The sequence below is a fragment of the Scatophagus argus genome, chromosome 10 (genome assembly GCF_020382885.2).
Source record: "Scatophagus argus isolate fScaArg1 chromosome 10, fScaArg1.pri, whole genome shotgun sequence".
In the NCBI taxonomy this organism is placed as follows: Eukaryota; Metazoa; Chordata; class Actinopteri; family Scatophagidae; genus Scatophagus; species Scatophagus argus.
Window position 1 is genome coordinate 15,253,101 of NC_058502.1, and position 21,232 is coordinate 15,274,332.

Below are 21,232 nucleotides of genomic sequence, written 5' to 3' on the forward strand. Positions count from 1 at the left end.
TATCTTTATGCCTCATGATCGCTAAATCTTCATAGCGTCTTCGCTGTGTAGCTTCTATTTTCTTCTAATTCTATGCGCATTCTGGCGCGTTTCTATGACGTACAAGAAAACAACAACTGGGGCCGGTAGCCGCTTTTGCCATTTGTTTAGGTACTCTAATTTTCCCGAGCACAAACGTGGTCAACAGCTTTCATCAACACAAAGCGCGTCTTATTAATTGCATCGCTAAATATTTCTTTTTAAAATACTAATGTATATCGTGTTTATTGGCTAGCTCGGCTTAAGGCGCTTGGTCGCGTGTTGCTGACGCAAGGCCTTTGACATTGGCATGGGACGTGATAGAAGGGTAACGTTACCAACACTGACATTTTAATTCGCAGTTTGTACTCTTTTGATAGAGTCATTCTTGCGTTTGAGTTATTAAATGGGGAAAAGGCTATACGCCAAAATGTTAATGCTCTATTTTGGGTTTCCTTTGCGCACCACGTGATTGTTAGCACACGCTAGCACTGCCACTAGCAAGCACTTTAGCTTATAGTTGCTAATCATGTGTAATTTCTCTTTTTACTTTGCAGTGTCAGTTGTAGTTATGGCTCTCCCCCAGTTATCAAGATCCCTGACCGGGCTCCTTGTTGAGACATCGTCCGTAATTCATCAGAGGACTTTTAGGTAAGATTTTTGTGATAGTTTAGACTTGGCAGATATGTGGTCTGGGTAATTTGTTTTTGAAACAAATAAGATCAAGGGAATATGTCTGTGTAGATTCTCAGTTATCCAGTTCATCTTGCGTAGAAGAGCTTAAGTTGGGACCACTGGACTTCAGTTTAAAAACGAAGACATTTAAAAGCGAAACAAGATCAATTTAAGCCATTTACTGGCTGATACGATTATAGAAGTGACATTCTTAAGTATACTCCAGTTATTAAAAGTCCCCCTTTACTATAAAATGTTGTTTTCAAATTTATCTGCTGTACGGAAAGTTTCCCTGTGGTGACTTTGAGACGTGGATGTTCTTCTTAATGCACTTATGGTATGTACCTGCCTGATTTTACGACATCATAGCTTGTTTGGACGCCAATATTTGGTCCAACATGCAACATAAATAAATAAATATGATGTCGAAATTTGACTGCTCCAGAATACAACTACTGATAATGGTGTTAAGGTATAGGTAAAATTTATACAGAAAAATATATAGAGATTCTGGTATTTTTATTATTATTAAGTTGATTGCCAGCTTATTCTCATTTTTAGTTAGGCAAATACTAATAAGAGTGGTATTGAGTTTTAGTCTAGATATTCAATGAAGACAGAAATTAGTCACTTTGTTGTTGAGAAAAACATGTCATAAAGTGTTCTCTTTACTGAGTGACACCTTTAGTTGTGACTGCATGTTGTCACTGTAGGGTGGTGCTTGGTTTATAGTACACTGGTATTTCATTTTAAAGGTAGCTTCAACAGCAATGGGGTGACTCTCTCTCTCCATGGCCTGTAATACTATTTAATTTCCTGATATGACCTCATAATACAGTTTGTGCCTAGAAGGGATTGCTTCCTTAAATGACCTCATCAAGTCAGCCCTGAGTCATTCTTTATCCACTGCTTGTGGAGCAGCTTAAGCAGTTGTCTCCATATGACATATGACTGACACAGACAGTCTTGAATTAAGCTTAAAGAGAAAAGTTATTCTCTCAAAGGGTGATTTTTTATTTATTTATTTTTTTGCTTTAACTTTGCCTCATAGAAAAGTTAATTTCTGACTAATTTCATATCTCCTGACTGGGCTCTCCTCTGGAGGGCTGGAGTCAATATGATGTATATTACTAAGCCCAGCAGGACTTCTATGTGTTGAAGACAAAACAATTTTTTTTTTCTTTACAGTGTATCTGCTGTTGCAGCAGCCATTCAGAAATTAACACGAGTGCGTGTAGTAGACAACAGCAGTCTTGGAAATACACCTTATCACCGTGCGCCAAGAGTGATCCATGTCTACACCAAGAATGGCGTTGGAAAAGTTGGTGACAGAGTGTTGCTTGCCATCAAAGGACAGAAAAAGAAAGCGTTAATAGTTGGACACAAAATGCCCGGAGAACGCATGAATCCACGCTTTGACTCAAACAATGTTGTTCTGGTTGAGGAAAATGGGAACCCTACAGGAACAAGGATTAAGGTCCCTATACCCACGCATCTCCGCAAAATGGAGGGAGACTACTCAAAAGTCTTAGCAATTGCTAGCTCCTTTGTTTAATGACACCACGGTTCAGCTGTGATTTGAGATATATATATATACTGTATATTTCACATTTGCTGTATGTGAACATTTATACGTATATGTTCTTGTCTTCAGTAAACTTTAAAAGGGGCATACACAATGTCACCATTATTGTTTCCATACAGTATTCTGTTATGTATTGTATGTAATAGTAGAAGTCCTCAACATGTTTGACATTTTACTGAGGCCTCTTTATGCTTACAATAAACACAACCTTTACTTTGAATGTATAGGAGTTTGTGGGTCAAGCTCAATGTTTTCACACACAGAACAAACTGAGAATGTATGAGGAAATTTATTGAAGGCACAACATACATTCACAACATGAAACGCATGACTAGAACATTTTTAATAGCTGCTTGTAATCAGTGTCATGAGTAAGGCATTAAATATCGTGTGATCCCTGTAAAAATTCTTTGAGTAGACTGATGTACAGTATTTCTCACTAAACTGAGGCAGCTTCCTTAAACTGTCAGTGCAAAATAAAAACAATCAAGTAAAACTTAAAGGTCAGCTACATGATTTCAACTGCAGAAAAAAATGGCTGTAATATATAAACATGCTAAACTACAGTAACAAATGTCAAAAAAGAAAAAAGACATCAAATTAGATCTGTACTGCCACCTATAGGTACATGAGTGAATCAGCCCAGGTGATCATTTCCTGTTAAAACTTTTATGTTCTAAAATCAGGGTAAAAATGGAAACATAAGTGCAGAACGATTAAGAGAAGCTCTCAGACTTAACCTTTTAAAACACTACAGTGACAGGCTTCTTCAGATTTCTTTGTGATGGTGAGAACAGTGAAAATGTAAATCAGTTGACTCTTGTACGTACAGGAAAACTAAACTCAACTTGCAATGCACATACAGCTAGCGATCTTTGACATGCACAGACTCATGCTGTTTTTTTTTGTTTGTTTGTTTTTTTTTGTACATAGATGACACATGTGGCACAGTTACTGCTTCATACTGTAGGTTTGCATAGTTGTATAGCAAATTAGGCCAGGAGACACTTGATTGGACTTTGGATTTCCATTACAGTTTTTTCTTTTTTTTTTGCTACTTTAAGTATGTTGAGGTGGGATGTGTTAAAGGGAGGTGTTCAGTTAGTCAGCTAAGGTTGAAGGGTCTTCACGGCTACAGCATGGCAGGGCTATGGGATACAGGCACTGTACCCTCCAGTACAGACAGTCCTCTTCAACCACACATTGTCAGGTAAAGCCACTGGCCATATGAGAAATAAAGATTAGATGAAGAGAACTGACAAAGTGTACTGAAATGTTATTTTTAAACAGAACTCACCTCTGTAATACTCATCTCAGCTACTCCTGACCCTTCCTTGTCCAACTGCTGGAAATACCCTGTTAAAAATTCAAAGTTTTCACAATGGTGTTGCAATTCTCACTGTATTATCAACAAATGAAATAATACAGCAGAAAAACATCTTTTACAATAATACTCACTGAACATAGCTTCAAGCTTGACCAAGCAGCAGATGAAGTTGTCAAAGTCAATCACCTCATTCTCTGCATACCGGGCGACCAGAATCTGGTTCAATTTGTTATTCAATTTAAAACCTACACAGGAAGATAAAAACAATAAAAGTGTCAATCCTCTCATGTGTGACTGTGTGCACAGTAAATATCTTTTTAAAAATGATGAGGGCATCATACCTGCTGCTTCTACAGCAAGACGCATCTCATATGAGCTCATGGCCCCTGACTTATCAAGATCAAATTGTCTAAAAATGACCTGAGAGATAAAGACAGAAATGTAAACAGAAATACAGACAATCTAAGTGTGCATAGTGTTTTTTTTTTACTTTGTTTTTATTTTACTTAGTAAAGTAATTCTTCCTCTTACTAGCCATTTTCTGATCTTGTTCCAGAGGATCTGAAACTCCACCAGCCCTAAACGAGCACTGCCATCTTTCTAGTAAAAACTGTGTCAAGGGCTGAAACTACACACAATCACTAACATGCTATTTGCATGAATTTTTTTTCTTAGTCACTGTAACTGAATAGCTTGCAATCCATTCATGCCTGACAACTTAAGAGGATACGTCCATCAGGTTGACCATGGTCCTACATGATTCCACACTGAAGCCATCGGTCTTCAGATCTTTGTCTGAAATAGCGAGAACACTCGTCTGGAACAGTGTGACACAGTTACACAGAGGCTCAACCAGGAAATGGATGGTGTACGCTACACAATGGAATGCTACAGTAATGGAAGAGGTATGACTAATATGAAAACTCACGCCGTGAGACGACTCTGTTCAGGATGGTCCTAAGCTCGCGAATAGAAATTTCCATGTCCTGGGAAAAGGAAAGAGGGCATGAAAAGGGAACGTTTGGAAGTCTTTACCCCTAACAGGGGTAAAACTACTTTGGATCTTTTACGTTTAGATATTGTTTAAAATACCACAAAAAATATTTATATCACAATATTTCCTGTAGTGTTAGCAAGTACAAATTCTATAGAGTTCAAGACCAATGTTACCTCTCCTGCTAGCTGAGCGAACATGGACTTAAAAGAGTCATCAATGTCATCTTCAGTGATTTCATCCTGCAGGAAACCACAAATAAATAGAATGGTTTACAATCTGGGTCTTACTGTAGTTATTTCCTGCTATTCCTAACATTATGTAATTTTTTTCTTCACTGATACATACCTCATCTCCCAAATCAGCAGAGATCACATCATCCATTTCCCTGCAATGGACAAAAGCATGAGTAGATTTCTACACATCGCAAATCCATAAACTGACTCTTCAAAAAAAAAAAAAAAATCACATGCAAAAGACGCATACTCAGTTTCTGACTGCTTCTCAGTGAAGACTCTGAGGACAAAGTCAGCCTCTTTGTTGGGCTCAAACGTGGAGGGGACGATGAGGTACTCTCCAGGGGGCAGACGAATCCGTGTGCTCACCTCTCGCAGGTTAATGAAGGTCTCTGAGCGAGCACATGATGAATGGGTCAAAAAGAAATTTTTCTTCAGATGGACATTCTGGCAGCCTCTGTACTAAGGGCAGTAGGAAACAGGACATCGGTTGAGACGCATTTGCATTTAATCGAAATATTACATACCTTAAGTTATTGCTAAGCACTTTACAAAACATAACCCATGCATATCAATGAAAAATATATCATATGGGAGGGAAATTAATCTACAATAGTAATTAAACTTTTTTGATTGAATAAAAGGCGGAATGAATCAATTTTCTGCCTACCTCTTCTGGAATCTGCATGAAAGAAGAAAAAAACAAAAATAAGCTGAGGCAAAATATTTCAGAATAAGGTAATGTTATTTCGTGAATAAACAATAAAATAGGCAAAGGAGCAATACTGACTTTCCATCTTTGTTCTCACCTCATAGATAGCAAAGCCAATGGTGTGCATGTCCTGACCATGGCGCCGATATCGTCGGCGATCCTTCTGCATGAGAGCTACCAAAAAACTGCATGCCACCTCATCGTCCTCTGGGTCATCATCCTCTTCCAACAACGTGATCTTATACTGAGGGTTGATCCAAAATGTGTCTACGCACACGGATGGTACATTCGTGTTAGCCCGTTTCATAGTCACAGTATCACATCACGGGACCAGTTTGAGCTTTATCAGAAATGTTATCACTTGATTATCTGCAATATTATCTACTATTTGTCACAGAGTGCACTTATACATGAAAGGCATTTTCCCTGTGACCATACAGTCGGCACTCACTGGGATGGTTCCTGCATCCTCCAGCAGTGCTGCCTCTCCTCCACATGCCATAGAACTTCATGGTGTTCCAGTAGCTGAGAGTGTCCTCACTCAGAGCATCGGGAGTCAAGTTACAGATCTCTAGCCGAGAAAACTGCCTCTTGAACTCGCTGAAGGACATCCTGGAAAATTAAAATAAAGTCTTAGGGCAGGAATGCAAATGCAACATTTTTTGAAGAACAGTTCAGCATTTTGGGAAATGCTCTCATGTGCTTTCTTGTCTATAGTTAGATTAGTAGATCAATATATATATTATATCTCCTTTGTTTAATCCAAGTGCACTCCATAACACTGAACCTGTCCTTTTACCTGTGCAAAATACATTCTCACAAAGGTGAGCTCTAGGGGGGCTGGTAGTCATCATTTTCTTTACATTTGGTCAGAGCAAAGATAGCTGTTTCCCCATCTTGTCTATATGCTAAACTAAGCTGAGTAACCTCGCCAGAATTTAAAGAGTATTCCACTGATTTAAAGGCCCATATCAGCGTTGGACTATTTTTTGTTCACTCTGGTAAAAACCTGGTACCTATATTAGGTGCAATGCAACTTGACTATTGATAGTACAGTATAGCACAGTTGGGGATGTGAATCACAGATCCATGATTGTGAGTTTGAGTGTTTTAAACTAGTGGCTGCTAATATAGCCTCAAACCACTAGCTTTAAACAGAAATAAGCTACAGATTCTTTTCATTTTCAAATTTGCAGTCTTCAGCCCCAGCCAATGCTGACTCAAGTGCCATCACTTGAGAGGAACTTTATCAGATATTGCACAGTAAATGGCTTATACAACTGTTTTCTGACATGCAACCAAACTCCCCAAGGTCTGTAAAGTCAAATCATTTACGTAAAATATCTACAGTGCCATGCAGTGTTGCAGGGACATCTTACCAAAACTCCCCATCTTCCATTTTAAGATGCAGGTCTTCTCGTTCAGAAGGGTCAATCTCATCCCATTCAGGGGAACTACACACAGGAAAAACCAGAATAAACATTTAAAATGAGATAAAATATAAAAGAAGTCATTAATCAAAAGTAGTGATGGAAGTTCATGTAGAAAACAGGGATGCTTTGATGCTATGATGCTTTGGCACCCTCACTTGTCACTCCAAGCACCGGTCCACTCCACCTGGCCCCATGGGTTACGTACTCGGATCAGGCGTTCCATGTTGCCACGGAAATCAACCTTCATAATGTACAGAGTGATGGACAATTTAGAGCCACTGATATAATTCATAATGGTAAGTGATTAAAGACAACACACAGACAAACCTCTTTCAATCCAGTGACTGAGTAGGCGTGGCCCTTCACGAGCTTCTTGAATGTAACAGCTTCCATGTCGAAAGCACTGGTGATCTGTATTGATATGAAAACACAAGTATAAATTGTCGTAATAAATAGAACTGCTTTTAATGTCATTATCTCTGTCTGCATTGATTTGTACATGTTGGTGGTGTGCCAGCACTCACGTCGATAGAGCAGCCCAGCAGAGAGCCTCTCTCCAGGGCTTTGCTGATGACCCTGTGCAGATCTCTGGGTGCAGTACGGAGTTCATACATCTCAGACACACCACCTGTGAAGTCCTCAAACCCTTCTGTAGTGCTTCCTCCAGACAGAGCCTCATAGGAGCCATTAAGCCTGATGCCGTGTTTAAAAAAAAACAAAAAAAACAGCTTGATTGCCATCAAGAGAAGCATTTCAGAATTTGATGTACAACTTCCTATTGTAAATGCTCAAACTGAATAATTCAGCATGGCTTACTTGGCATAAGCCTTTTCCAGTAGTGCACTCCAGAATTCATTGCCCTCAGCGGAATGGACAAACATCAGCTCCCCATCTTTAACAGGCAATCTGTCATCTATCACAACATCGACCCATTCACCAAACTGCCAGAACTGCAACACAGTGGAATAATTGAGAACTCCATAAATTGCTGGCCTTGAAAGGAAGGGAAAAGAGTAAAAGATGATCTTAGAGTACTTGAAAGTGGAAGATCCCAGCATAATCATCTTGGAAGGACTGTCCATGTGGGACAACCCGATGAAGAAGCCTCTCATTCAGGGTGAGAGAGGCGATAGCTGCTAAGAGCCAGCAGTCACCTACCAGTGAAGAAGAAGCATTTAGCAATCTTCATCTAATTCTGTCTTCCTTCTATTATTTTAGGACAGATTTAAAATGAACATCACGAACACGGACTCACCCAGCGCCCCCTGACAGATGTCCGTTCTCGTGGCACCACCCACAATGAACTGAGGGTCATCTGTCAGTTCCTATGGAGAAAGAAGACAAATCAATCAAATTCTCAGAATACTGACTGGTCAACACATTTTTACTTTAAGTCGTTTCCTCTTTCAAACTGTTGCTATCCTTGCATCTACATGTCAACTTCCTGTGTGAAGCACTATAAAGAAATGTCAAGGAGCAAGGACGCGGGCAGAGAATGCCACGCAACGTCAACAGCTGCAGTGGTCTGGGAAAGTCCTGTCCCTACTTGTCCTGTTCTGTCTGTGTTTGCAGACACAGACTTAGACAGTGTCACTGATATGTTTGTTTATATGATATGTTTTTCTGTTCAGTTCCAGCCATCACCAGCAGGAGTCAAAACTCATGCATGTTGTGAAATATTCCACGAGAGGCAATCAAAAGAATCATGAGTGAGGTATTTCTCAGTTTCCAGCTTCAGGTCTGGGGTCGTGAAAACAGCTTTTTTTTTATTGTTATGTATTAGTTGTAACTGATAAAAATAACTTTCCCTTCCAAGTTTTCTCACCGTGGGCCTCATCCACTCCACATCTCTAGTTTTGGAGGAATAGGGGGCCAGCTCCTTGAAACCCAAGGATGAAGGCTCAGCGGTGAAACAGGGGTCTTCGAACAGGCAGCCCGACTCCACACACTGCTGCTTCAGCGCCTCATAGTCCTGGTTGGAGAAGGGCACAGCCTGCTCCTTGGAGCCCATGCCTTCTGCCCGCAGCCTGTTGGCATATATGCTTGCAGATATCCCTCCAGCTGGATACATACTGGTGAGAGATAAAAATATGAAGCAGGGTGGGTATGCACAGTGCTGTCTATATATAGCAGTGAGCTATTTAGCAACACACTCTTGAATAAGAGTTACAGCACAGCAATCAAGGACAGAAGTGTGTGAAGAAAAACGATGCATCACACAAGTGAGAAAGATTGATTGTATTCTCCTGAGTAGATTGAATCTGTCTTCAGCTAATTTGTGTGACCTCCGTTTTTGACCCAATACGGATTATAAATTATGCTGTTAGTCTAAAAGCAACACAAACCTGAATATTTTGAAAACTTAACACAAAAATAATCACCATTGAGGAAACTGAGTTCAGGTCCTTTGTAATCCACCTGAATTTGGAAGTTTTTGCAATAATACTTTACATTCTACAATTAAAACTACAAGTGAAGATTATTTGTTATTTTTAAAACCAGTATGTTAAAATCAAACTACTTTATGCCAATGAATAAATAAATAAATAAATATGTAGAGGAGTCAGTATTTTCCCCAGAATCGTGTTCTTTAGGACTATATGGACAAAAGTGTTGGGGCACCTGACCATTACATTAACAGGGGCTTTAATGACACTGCATTCTGAATACACAGACAGCTCTGCAGTTATAACAGCTTCCACTCTTGTGGGAAGGCTTTCCACAAGATTCTGGAGTGTTTCTGCGAGAAATTTCCCCCATTCATGCAGTGGAGCATTTGTGAGGTCAGACACTGATGTTGGATGAAAAGGCCTGGCTCACAAACTCCGCTCCAGTTCATCCCAAAGGTGTTGGATGGGGTTGAGGTCAGGACTCTGTATGGGCCAGTCAAGTTCTTCCACACCAAACTCATCCAACCATGTCTTTATGGACTTTGCTTTGTGCACAGGGGCACAGTCATACTGGAACAGAAAAAGGTTGTTCCCCAAACTGCTGCCACCAAGGTGGAAGCATAGCATTCTCCCAAATGTGTCCAAGATTTCCTCCACTGGAAGTCAGTGGCTGAGCCCAGCCCATGAAGAACAGTCCCATGCCACAACTGAATTCAATAATAAAGAAATATTCCAATACTTTTGTCTATATAGCATATAACTGAGCAACTAACTGAGCAAATAAAATGTCAAATGTTCAACTAATTAAAAATATTCAAACACCTAATTTTTTTGGTTTCTTGTTAGCCCTTACTGAGAGCATTGGACTCAGCAAAGGACAACCCCACCAATTAATAATAATATCAGGCTTTTAATAAAAATACCTCAACTCAGTGGAGTGTTGGTGACATCTAAAATCTAAGTAAATGTGCTGCTGTGGAAACAGATTGAAACCAACAAAACTGAAAGCCCAGCAGAGAAATAACAGACATACAGAAATCAAAAGAAGAAAAGCAATTATTGAGAAATGTGAGACAAGACAGCACCTTAAACACAGCAAACCCAAAGTAACAAAAGGACTTAGAAACTTGATACCTTGTCTGTATAGGCAGCCTGAGAGGGAGAATGAGACAAGAAAAAGAGAGAAAGTCATTCACTCAAGATTTGGCACTGGTAAAAGTGTTTACTCCTTCAAATAATTTGGAACTGCTGACGCTAGTGCAGCTGTGTTAGGAAAAGCAGGCCCTGATGGACTTCAATGTATACAGCTCAGTGGGGGGGTTCTCTTCAGTGAATGCACTTGCTGTTCTAAGCTCAAGAGTTTCAGAACTCACAATCAAGTCTCCAGGGAGGACATAATAGCTCTGTGAAGAAACCAGGAGTTAAAAAGACCCAACTATATAGAATGTAGAAGCAGGCTGATAGAGTTAGTTACTTGGCTGTCTCTCCTCTTTCTGAATCAATGCTGGGAAAACTGGGACAGGGGATGATCTTTTATACTCTCTGCTCCACTGGAAAGGAATCCTAATGGGCTCAGTTCAGTTAACAGTGTACACACTGAATTTAAGGGGGGGGGGGGGGGGGGGGGGGGGGGTTATATGGAGCTAGAAAAATTGAGTTTCTCCAATGAGTTAGACATTGTTTATAGGACTATCCCCCACCCCGAAGCCCCCACATGCCTGTAAAGTCTGCAGGAATGTCCCTCAGCTTTGTGAAACACCTAAAGAGAGGCTACTGCTGGCTATTGATCAAAAGGACATCACTATGTCCCCCTCAGTTTGAGAAGTAATGCTGATCCAGGCATTCCTGCAATGATGTCATCCACTGCACTTCAACCTCAACAATACCCAAAAGAGCCTCTCTGCCACTGGGGTCCCCTCCACTTTAACTGGACAGAACAATGCTACATATATGCTGGCTGCTTTGTGAATTCATAAGCCTGTTACTATCAAAAAGCTGCAGTATGTCAGGCATGTAATGCAGGCTCAGATTGTTTACAGCACCTGTTCAGAAGTACAAGTAGGCCTGCCTTCTTTTTTGGGCCTGCAGTCTGCTTCAGACTTACAACAATGGTTGTTTTACAGCACGACCACTCTTATTCCACACTGGATGTCATGCCTGAATCAAATCTGTGAGTGTGTCAGCTTTAACTATACTGACTATTACTGGTGGAATAGCGTGCACTTTATTACATCAACCAGACCGTACTGTGGCCTACACTACAATAAGAACCGTGAAAACCGTTAATCTAAAGCTGGCTAAATGAATACATTCACTGAAATTAAATAAACAAGACTCTGCACTCACCACCGCTTCAAAGGCCACTAGGAAACTTGCAGATCCTTCAAAATAAATCTGACTGCGATAATCGCGTAAATCTGTGAAAAAGGGGCAGTGGTTTTAAAACCCAGGAGCGCAGGTCCAGCCCTCTCCACACTGCAGAGAAGACCAGCCCCTACAGAGGGAGGGGCCACTGCTCACGCACAGTACCACTCACTGCCGCTAGAGGCGCTGAAGACAGTGAGATCAAATAAAACACCGGTCTTTCAAAAACGTTAATGACTGTGATAGGCCAAATATGGGCACAGGAAAATATGTAAGACAGAACTGTGAGACAAAAGTCTGATATTGCGAAATTGTGAAGTTCATGTCAAGTTGTTGAACAGATGTGTGTGAGGCAGCAGGAGAAAGGTCCAAAAAGTTTGTCAAGGCAGATTGTGACGGTTCAGTGTTTTAATGACCAGTTGAAGATGCAAATAAGCTTATAGGTATGTTGCCAAGCAGGTACAGATAGTCAGGCGGAGAGACAGTCAAATAAAGGTAGCACAAATGCAAATTAACATGAAAATAGAGACTGCAGTGATCTGGCAACTGACTGGAGAAAATTAGTTGGTATGTGCTGCAGAAATGATGATGAAATCAAATGTAGTTAGGAAGATGACCGGGGAAGCATGAGTAAGGCGACTGAGACAGATGGTGCTCTTTGCCTAACCTAATGGGTAGTCCAACTGCTTTTTTCTTTCAAGGTGTTATCATAAATATTTTTATTTCTAGACTAGTAGTTACTGCTCACATTAGCTGTCAATATAGGTTAAATAGTCGAGTCAACTTCGAATTCAAAGTGTTTTATTGTCATATACACAGAAAGAAACACATTTGTGTGTGAAATGTCCAAGTCAGGTCCTCACTGATGTGGACACCCAAGTATTTGAAGCTGTTCACCCTCTCAACTTCAAGCTTTGAAGCTCCCGGATGAACAGGGGCCAATGAGGTGTCCTCTCCTTCCTCGTGTCCACTATCATCTCCTTCTTCTTGTCTGTGTTGAGGGTGAGGCTGTTGTCCTCACACCATGACACCAGGCTGGCCACCTCCCTCCTGTAGGCCACTTCGTCCCCGCCTATCCTATCAGTTGTGTCAATCCTCCTGATAACTCCTGCAACCTGAAACAACTGTGTCACCTGAGAGATATGCAATCAACAGTTGCAAAGGTTACATTTCAACAATCACCGCTTCTACCAGGCTGTAAACTGAAGATAAACAAATATAGACACAGATATTTCTGTCCTTTGTTTAGTTGTAACGCACTCACACTATATTTAGAAATGAATGCCAAATAGGTATATTGAATGAGAGGGGTACATCCGTAAGTCCATAAATGTTCCTCGAAATTCAAAGGGGTTATACATGTACACAATATTTTTATCAAAGGCCAGTTTTGGTAATTTCACATTAAAATTTGAGCCAGAATCTGAGGGCAGTTGGTGGATTGTTTGGTCCTGATATGTTTTTCTTTTTTTTTTTTTTTTTGTGAGTTAATCTCTGGTCTAATCTAATTATTATAGTTATATTAGCCATGGATGAAATGATTATGTGGAATGTGAAAGGGTTTGTAGTGACAAGCTGATAGGAGTTAATCATCCACTTTCCTAATCCCTTCAACATGGAGGAGATTTAGCTAGTTGTAGCTCGATAGTTTATTCAATTTTGATACCTGTTGCTATGTTCTTTGCATTCACTCTCACCACTACCATTAGTGTGAAAGCAAAACAGGGTGATGCAGAGTGAATATTGATGAATATTTGTGTTCATCAGGTTGGCATAAAAAGGACTCCAAATAAATGCTAATGTTGCATCAACTTTGGTGATAATGCAGTATGTCATTGTCATGTTTGGCTTGTTGCATTGTCTTGAGGTGGCCAAAAAATGTATGTGATTCAAATTTAATATTCTGCCAATAAATTTGATATGATACATAAGCCAAGTAATATTGTGCTGTCTATTGATACCAGCATGTGTAACAGTGAAGCAGTTACCATAAATCATAATAGAGTGGTTAAGAATGTTTGGAATGGCTTATATGACATTGGAAGCCATTATGTGGTTTCATTAGAGTGTTGAGAGATCAACAGAGAGATGTTTTCTAATGCTAATAAGTCATTGACTACTTGTCATGTGATGTCCACAGACTATGTGTACACACAGCATTCACTGGTTTGTGACCCACCCATCCACAATAATTAAGACAGCTGTCTTTGGAGACAGGATGGATAACCTCAGATTGTTATCTAAGAGGATACTCTTATGTCCATTTGGGTGTGGAAGGTTGACATTAGAAAATATGGCTCATGTGTGGTACAAAAGCAAACATTTGAGCCCTGAAATCATGAATAGTACAAGCAGTCCAAGGTTTTTTGCATTTAGTTATGTTATTTTGTCATATAAGAGTGGTAGTGGCAGTAAAACACACTACATTTGTAACTGATCTTTTTACGTTTTTCTTTTTTTTAACTGCACACACATTCATTGAACCCCCAGCACTAGTGTGCAGTCTATTGAATCCTCTCGAAGTGACAATAATATGTTTTTGTGTCTTGCGTAAACAAGGGTGGATTCACTGCCATTGACTTCCTTTTTGTGCATGTCCTTATTCACCTTAAGTGTATTCATAACCGTTTGACAGAGGATTAGCTTTGCTGTACTGAGCACAGAGGATGTAAGTACAGAATACGGATATTAGATTACACTTCGGCTGACAAGTCTTACAGTGTTCTTCATATAGCATTTTTATTCTTGCTCAATTTAACACTTGCTTAATTTCATGTGTTTAAGCTTCCCTGTCACAATCCTCAACACTACATGTAATCTCTTCCAAAAACCTGAAACAGCTTTAGAAAACACCTGAGCTGTTTTCATTTGTTTCTTTTGTAGCATCTTGATGTTAACAAATTTTGCAGAATTTCTAATAATAAAATTTTCAGACCTATTCAAAGCAAAAAGTTTCTTGAATCCGTTTTTGTTATGTACCTGTCAGGAAGTGGGAGACAGTAAATGCAATACGTTGCCCACCCCAATCACACAAGCAAGATCAAAACTGAGGCAATGAGAGCAGTGCCTCAGGGTGCCTTTAGGCGTGTCCCTGTTTGTTTTCCGGCTGTGGTCAAAGCCATCTCATTGCGGATTTGCTTAAGGCTGCTGCTGTCTGCTCTGTTCAGCTAACCTGTCCATTGGCAGCCCCTCCCTGTCTATGTAACCCCACTTGTCTTCTCCTCACCTGTAGCATCTATAAAGGAGGTTGGGACAAGGACACGTCTGGATTGTGTTTAGCTGGTGGAAGTTCAGCTCACAAAGAGGGAAATTGTACCTGGGAATCTATATACACTTGAAAGGAGAGGATGACATCCACAGCAGACCGACTGGCTGAGCAGCAGAAGAGAGAAGAGGGGATTGGGACAAACCAGAATGCAGTGAAGTTCTCGGGCCAGGATTATGAGACTCTGCGCAAGCAGTGTTTGGAGAGTGGACGCCTGTTTGAGGACAATTGCTTTCCAGCAGAGCGTAAATCACTGGGCTACAATGAGCTGGGACCATACTCATCTAAGACCAGGGGCGTTGTTTGGAAAAGACCAAAGGCAAGAAGCTACACAGTTTATACTGGAATATTATATTATAATAATAATATTATAATATTATTATATTGGTCACGGTATTAATTTAAGAGTTTAAATAATCTATCAATGGCATCCAGTCCCCAGAATTTTATTCTGTCTTTCATAAGTGTGACTGAAAATGATCTTTATTTAGTCAGCTGCGTGGATGCAACAAAGCTGATTCAGATACTAGAGGTTAAACAAACACTTTGTGTACTTGTGTACAAAGGAAGCAGCTCCAGAATTTTGTCTTTAGAGTACAAAAGGACCATAATGTGTTGAGTCATAGCAATACCATTGAATGCATGTTTTTTGAGGTTTATTTCCATGTATGTTTCATTTGTCCTTTTAATGAAGTCAGTAAAATCAAAATTCATCTAAGGAGTCTGAGAAAATGTTTCTCAAACCTGTGCTCAAAGGTTGACCTTCTTGTGGTTGTTTGGTGTTCTTCATAGGAGCTTTGCTCAGACCCAAAGTTCATTGATGATGGAGCCACAAGGACAGACATTTGCCAAGGAGCTCTGGGTAAGTGAAGGAAAGAGGGTGGGTTCATGACTGAATGAATAATATGATGGGGTGTTTTGTTTTTAGGAGGGAACCACAAATATCTATGATCGAAACTCCTCACCCATTCTTCTATCATGCTTGTATGAAGAAATTATGACAGAGGGGTCTGTTTGTACATAATGTTTACAGCAACACTGCACTGCGGTGAGCACCACATATTGCACAATCTTAGAGCAAGTATTTACTGTTACTGTGCAGGTGACTGCTGGCTTCTGGCTGCAATAGCCTCTTTGACTCTAGACCAGCGCATTCTGGCTCGTGTGGTCCCCCATGGGCAGAGTTTTACTGAAGATTATGCTGGGATATTTCACTTCCAGGTTGGACAAAGGCCTTTCTCACCCTGGGTTTTATTTCTCCTCTATTTTTTTTCTTTCTTTTTTCCTACTATGTCAGTCCATGGAATTGGTTATTTTGAGGAAATCTGGTATAAGCAGGTCAGATACTCAAGTATAAGATTATGAGGGCCAATACAACAATCCATCCGGCACAACCACCTGTCAAAATCTCAATCCACATTTTGTTATGTTATGTGAATTGATAACTTCCTTGTGTCACCACAAGTGGTCAGTTACCATTATTTAATTAAACAATTAATCAGTCATGCCAAAAAATGTTATTCTTGTTCTCTTAAAAAGCTGATCAATACTTCCTTCACATGTGAGAGCAAGGGTGCCTACACACAGCAGCCTAGAGGTTGGAGAAGCGGCTTGTGATCGGAAGGTCACCGGTTTGATTCCCCCACTGGACGGGCTGGAAAAATTGGGGTGTGGTGGAATGATTAATGGGAAAAATGGCCCCCTTGGTATAAAGTCTGAACCAGTGTCACCAGATCGCTTATGGTATGACACACATGGAGCAGGACATTTTATCCAAATGATGTACTTCTCAGTTCTGGCAGTTCGGTGAGTGGGTGGATGTGGTGGTTGATGACCGTTTACCCACCAGAGATGGAAAACTGCTGTTTGTTCACTCAGCGGAGGGCTCAGAGTTTTGGAGTGCACTGCTGGAGAAGGCCTATGCCAAGTATGTACTGTTCCTCTCATATCTAACACATCATCATCAAACATAAATGTAGTGAAATGTACAGTACTTAGCTGATGAACCTATTCACTTCCTTCCCTGTGCCTGACAGGGTGAATGGCTGCTATGAGGCTCTGTCAGGAGGAAACACTATTGAGGGTTTTGAGGATTTCACAGGAGGAATTGCAGAAGTTTACACTTTAGACAAGGCTCCACCAAACCTCTTCCAAATCATACAGAGGGCTTTGAGCCTGGGTTCACTGATGGGTTGCTCTATTGATGTAAGTCTTATTTTCATGCTGATTTGCATACCGATATGCAAACAAACATACCAACAGTAGTGATAATGCTGTCAGACTCAAGTGTTTGTTCTTGGTTGTTTTCAGATCACCAGTGCCTATGAGACAGAGGCAGTGACCTCTCTCAAACTTGTCAAAGGCCATGCATACTCTGTCACTGGTGCAGAAGAGGTATACGATTTATCTAAACTGTTATATATTTTGTTATTTCCTCTTACGGCATTGCCCATTGTTGCTCTCTGTTGCAGGTTCATTATCGAGGCAGGCCGGTTCAGCTGGTCCGCATGAGGAACCCATGGGGTCAGGTGGAGTGGACTGGGCCGTGGAGTGACGGGTAAATATTTATGTTAGAAATCCATTAACTATCTACTTCTGTTTCCATGATTTCCTAAAAACATGATTTTTTTAAAAAATCACATTTAGGTCAAATGAATGGAACTATGTCAATACAGAAGAGAAATCAAAGTTGAACCATGTGGCTGAAGATGGAGAGTTCTGGTAAATCTATTCTTTTGTTTTCATTTATATCACAGAAAATGTAATATTGAAGCTTTTTTTGTTAACACTGTAAAATGGATGGTAATTGCAATCTCTTACATCACTAAAGCAACTATTAAGGTTTAGACTCAGGCTTGGAAAGCAGTCAGAAGATGTTCGTTGAGAAAAGTGTTCCTGTGCACAGGATGTCCTATTCAGACTTTGTGAAGCAGTTCTCCAGGCTGGAGATCTGTAACTTGACCCCAGACACACTCACAAGTGATGACATAGGCCACTGGAACCACCACCAGTTTGACGGGCTGTGGAGGGTTGGCTCCACTGCTGGTGGCTGCCGCAATTACGCAGGTAGAGGTGAAACCACATGTAAGAAAGAACCACTGTTACATGACTTTATTTAAAGGATTATACTTTTCTGTGTTCCAGCCACATTCTCATCCAACCCTCAGTTTGTGGTACGTCTGGAGGATATGGACGATGACCCTCTGGACGGGGAGGATGGGTGCACCTTTCTGGTGGGGCTGATGCAGAAAGATGGACGACAGCAGAAGAGGCTTAACCGCAACCTTGAGACCATTGGCTTTGCAATTTATGAGGTGTCCCTGAATCATTTGCTATTTCATATGAAACTCGTACTCTGTATTGACTGATTTTTAAAGTGATTGACTTATTATCTAAACTACTTCCTTTATTTCCTTTTCACAGGTCCCAGATGAGGTCTGTAGTTGTTCTGTTACATGCCAATAATGGTCTCTTACTAAAACCTGACATTTCTGAAAGCAAATTAGACATCACAAGTCACACAAGAATTTCTGTGTAGTAGTTTGACATTTCAGCAATCTCCTGTTAATCTTCAGCTCAAAGGCAGGAGCAATGTTCACCTAGGTCCAGATGTCCTGCTGCGACAGAGAGCTGTGGCCATGTGCAGCACCTTCATCAACACTCGAGAAGTGTGTGGCCGCTTCAAACTTCCTCCTGGAGAATATGCAATAGTTCCCTCGACCTTCCAGCCTCACAAGAACGGCAGCTTCGTTCTGAGGGTGTTCTCAGAGAAACAGGCTGCAACCAGGTATCTGTGTCACAGTGACTGTCCTTCTTTTGTCCCACAATAGTTAGAATCAAATCTTACAGTAAATGTTATTTCCATTCACTCCAACAGAGTGTGCTCATGCTGTGCTTTTCTTTTTATTTAGTCCACTGGAGGAGAACATTGATGCTCAAATAGAGGAGGTAAGAAAATCTACAGAATGATAAGCTGCTTTTGCATGCATTAATGTGAAATATTTTGTCACTTTGTAAAGACATTATTTTCTTAGTATGCATGTGTTAAATTCAACATTCATGAATATTCCATAATGCTTCAAGTATGGAGATCGTTTAAGCTTGACAGTACTGACATTAGATTTATCTGTGTCTTTCCCTCACAGGAGGAGATTTCTGAGAGTGATGTGGATCCTCATTTCAAGCAACTCTTCAAGAAGATTGCTGGCGATGTGGGTGAAACAACATGAGAGCTGACAGTAAAAGAGATGCACGAGCTGCGTTACAACTGTTTTGAAAATTAACACTTTGTGCATTTTTCATACAGGACATGGAGGTATCAGTCTTTGAACTGGTTACAATTTTGAACAATGTTGTTTCTCACCGTGAGTGCATAGAACCACACACATGAATACACACATAGCCTTTTATTTTATTTCCATTGACGTAAGAGTTGCAGCTAGCTATGTTTTTTCATTTTTTTGCAGGGTCTGATATCAAAACAGATGGCTTCAGCCTGGAGACAGGTCGCCTTATTGTCAGTCTGCTGGATGTATCCTCTTGAAAAATGGTCCTCCCATAGTTGATGTTTCTACACAGAAATTTGAAATTTTGTGATTTGGGTGTGTTCTAACTTGTAACTAAGTTGAATGAATAATTAAAAAAATATTTGAGGATGAGATCTTTACAAACCTTAACAGCCTCCAGAAAGATGAAAGTGCCAGGCTGGGACTGATAGAGTTCCACATGCTTTGGAACAAAATCCAGAAATATCTGGTAAGTTGCAATTTATGTGGTTTGAAATGTGGTCATGTTGGAACATCTGGCTGTATCTGCTAAAGCAACACATGGTTACCTGGGTGATACAGGAGATCTTCAAGAATCATGACTCAGACAACTCTGGCACCATGAGCTCCCACGAGATGAGAGGCGCTGCCACTCAAGCAGGTAACTAAGGTTATCGCGTAACGAATCTCATACAGTAAATAACAAATGGTTGTAAATTATGGTAGTCTGGTCATTAACATATTCTGAGAGACAAATTATTTTTATTTTGTTGTTGCCTTACAGCTTCTGATACCCTTTGCTGCAAAGCTAACACCCTCTGTTAAGTTTGGTCTCCAGCAAAATCCACTGACTGACTAACAGGCTTGTTTTAAAATTCACAGAAATTTCACACGTGTATTAGCACGCCTGCAGATTTTATCTCTAAACAGAGTACACTACTGCACCATAGTTAACATGAATGTTTATTACGTAATAGGACCATGTTTTGTAAACACAGCACTTTACCTACCACTGTTGGATATAGTTGTTGTGTGTGGATGCCATGTGAAGGCAATTACTGGCAAACTTGATAAGCCAGTCAGAGGACTCCCTCCCTGCACATAGGTTGGTGTGTGCTACGCCACATGAACACATCACGCATGGGCGAGACTCTGTAACATAACTCTCCGGCTGAGAATCAGAAATAATCCACGTCATGAAACTGAGCCTACAAGCTGACAGACGTGATGATAAGTGATGGCTACCTCTCCTCCCCAGGTTTCAACATCAACAGTGCTGTGCTGCAAGCCATTGTGAGTCGTTATGCTGACGCTCAGTATGCCATAGACTTTGACAGTTTTGTAGGCTGTCTCATTAAACTGGAAATGCTCTTCAGTAAGTGTCAGTGAACGACAATCTCACTTTTGTACAACTCATACTGACCTGTATGATTTGAGAGCTGTAGCATGTTTACATTACCAGTAACTTTTTTTTTTTGCCTCTTAAACAGAAATGTTTAAGGCTATGGAAAGAGCTGACTCAGGGAAGATTGAACTGGATATGCAACAAGTGAGTGAGAGAACAATAAAAACAGCTGGCATGTCAGTAATTCTGGTTTGGACTGCTTTTAAAATTTTGTTCATTCTCACAGTGGATGTGCCTGGCGATCTACTAACTCCGGGGACAAGACAAGCAAGAATCTTTTTTGTGATATCTGCTGGAGGAGGAAGCTCAATCAATAGATTAAGTTAATTCACAAAAACTCAATAAGTAAACTAAATGAAAAAAATAGTTGATATACACTCTGTATGTTTCAAATGCATAAAAGGTGCTAATGTGTTTTTGATAGGAAATGAATCATGATATTTGAAGAACAAAAGTTTATAGCAAATATTTTTTGCTCTTTTGGCTGCTGCAAAACTGTCAAATTATAGAAAATAAAGAAACTAAGAAACAATGGCCTCTGGAAGATCTTTATATATAACGTT

At 40.3% G+C, this 21,232-nt stretch overlaps 3 protein-coding genes across 5 annotated transcripts; 2 read left to right on the top strand and 1 right to left on the bottom strand.

Moving 5' to 3' along the window:
- The first annotated feature begins 46 nt into the window (after window positions 1-46).
- mrpl14 (mitochondrial ribosomal protein L14) lies at window positions 47-2,500 on the top strand. 2 transcript variants are annotated; one of them, XM_046402406.1, is made up of 3 exons: window positions 47-150; window positions 576-669; window positions 1,882-2,500. In XM_046402406.1, the coding sequence occupies exons 2-3, from the start codon at window positions 590-592 to the stop codon at window positions 2,246-2,248; spliced, it is 447 nt and encodes a 148-aa protein (XP_046258362.1). In that variant the 5' UTR covers window positions 47-150; window positions 576-589; the 3' UTR covers window positions 2,249-2,500. The 2 variants fall into 2 exon arrangements, with proteins under 2 accessions (XP_046258362.1, XP_046258361.1); XM_046402405.1 differs by having other exon boundaries at window positions 132-346.
- Window positions 2,501-3,204: 704 nt separating this feature from the next.
- LOC124066172 (calpain-1 catalytic subunit-like) lies at window positions 3,205-11,862 on the bottom strand. Of its 2 annotated transcripts, XM_046402383.1 has the most exons (23): window positions 11,717-11,858; window positions 10,505-10,522; window positions 8,806-9,052; window positions 8,236-8,305; window positions 8,016-8,134; window positions 7,797-7,930; window positions 7,505-7,673; window positions 7,308-7,391; window positions 7,136-7,221; window positions 6,927-7,001; window positions 5,999-6,159; window positions 5,645-5,814; window positions 5,506-5,517; window positions 5,086-5,297; window positions 4,948-4,987; window positions 4,776-4,841; window positions 4,534-4,591; window positions 4,336-4,400; window positions 4,137-4,205; window positions 3,947-4,025; window positions 3,737-3,850; window positions 3,576-3,634; window positions 3,205-3,497 (listed from the first exon to the last, which is right to left on the bottom strand). In XM_046402383.1, the coding sequence occupies exons 3-23, from the start codon at window positions 9,049-9,051 to the stop codon at window positions 3,471-3,473; spliced, it is 2,115 nt and encodes a 704-aa protein (XP_046258339.1). In that variant the 5' UTR covers window position 9,052; window positions 10,505-10,522; window positions 11,717-11,858; the 3' UTR covers window positions 3,205-3,470. The 2 variants fall into 2 exon arrangements, with proteins under 2 accessions (XP_046258339.1, XP_046258340.1); XM_046402384.1 differs by lacking the exon at window positions 10,505-10,522 and having other exon boundaries at window positions 11,717-11,862.
- Window positions 11,863-14,970: 3,108 nt separating this feature from the next.
- Window positions 14,971-21,201, top strand: LOC124066173 (calpain-2 catalytic subunit-like). The gene is made up of 21 exons (XM_046402385.1): window positions 14,971-15,318; window positions 15,792-15,861; window positions 16,102-16,220; window positions 16,793-16,926; window positions 17,036-17,204; window positions 17,310-17,393; window positions 17,471-17,556; window positions 17,646-17,720; window positions 17,905-18,065; window positions 18,144-18,313; window positions 18,423-18,434; window positions 18,575-18,786; window positions 18,911-18,947; window positions 19,145-19,210; window positions 19,306-19,363; window positions 19,466-19,530; window positions 19,686-19,754; window positions 19,847-19,925; window positions 20,523-20,639; window positions 20,755-20,813; window positions 20,896-21,201. Exons 1-21 carry the CDS (start codon window positions 15,082-15,084, stop codon window positions 20,917-20,919), a joined length of 2,103 nt encoding a protein of 700 aa, XP_046258341.1. The 5' UTR covers window positions 14,971-15,081; the 3' UTR covers window positions 20,920-21,201.
- Window positions 21,202-21,232: the final 31 nt, after the last annotated feature.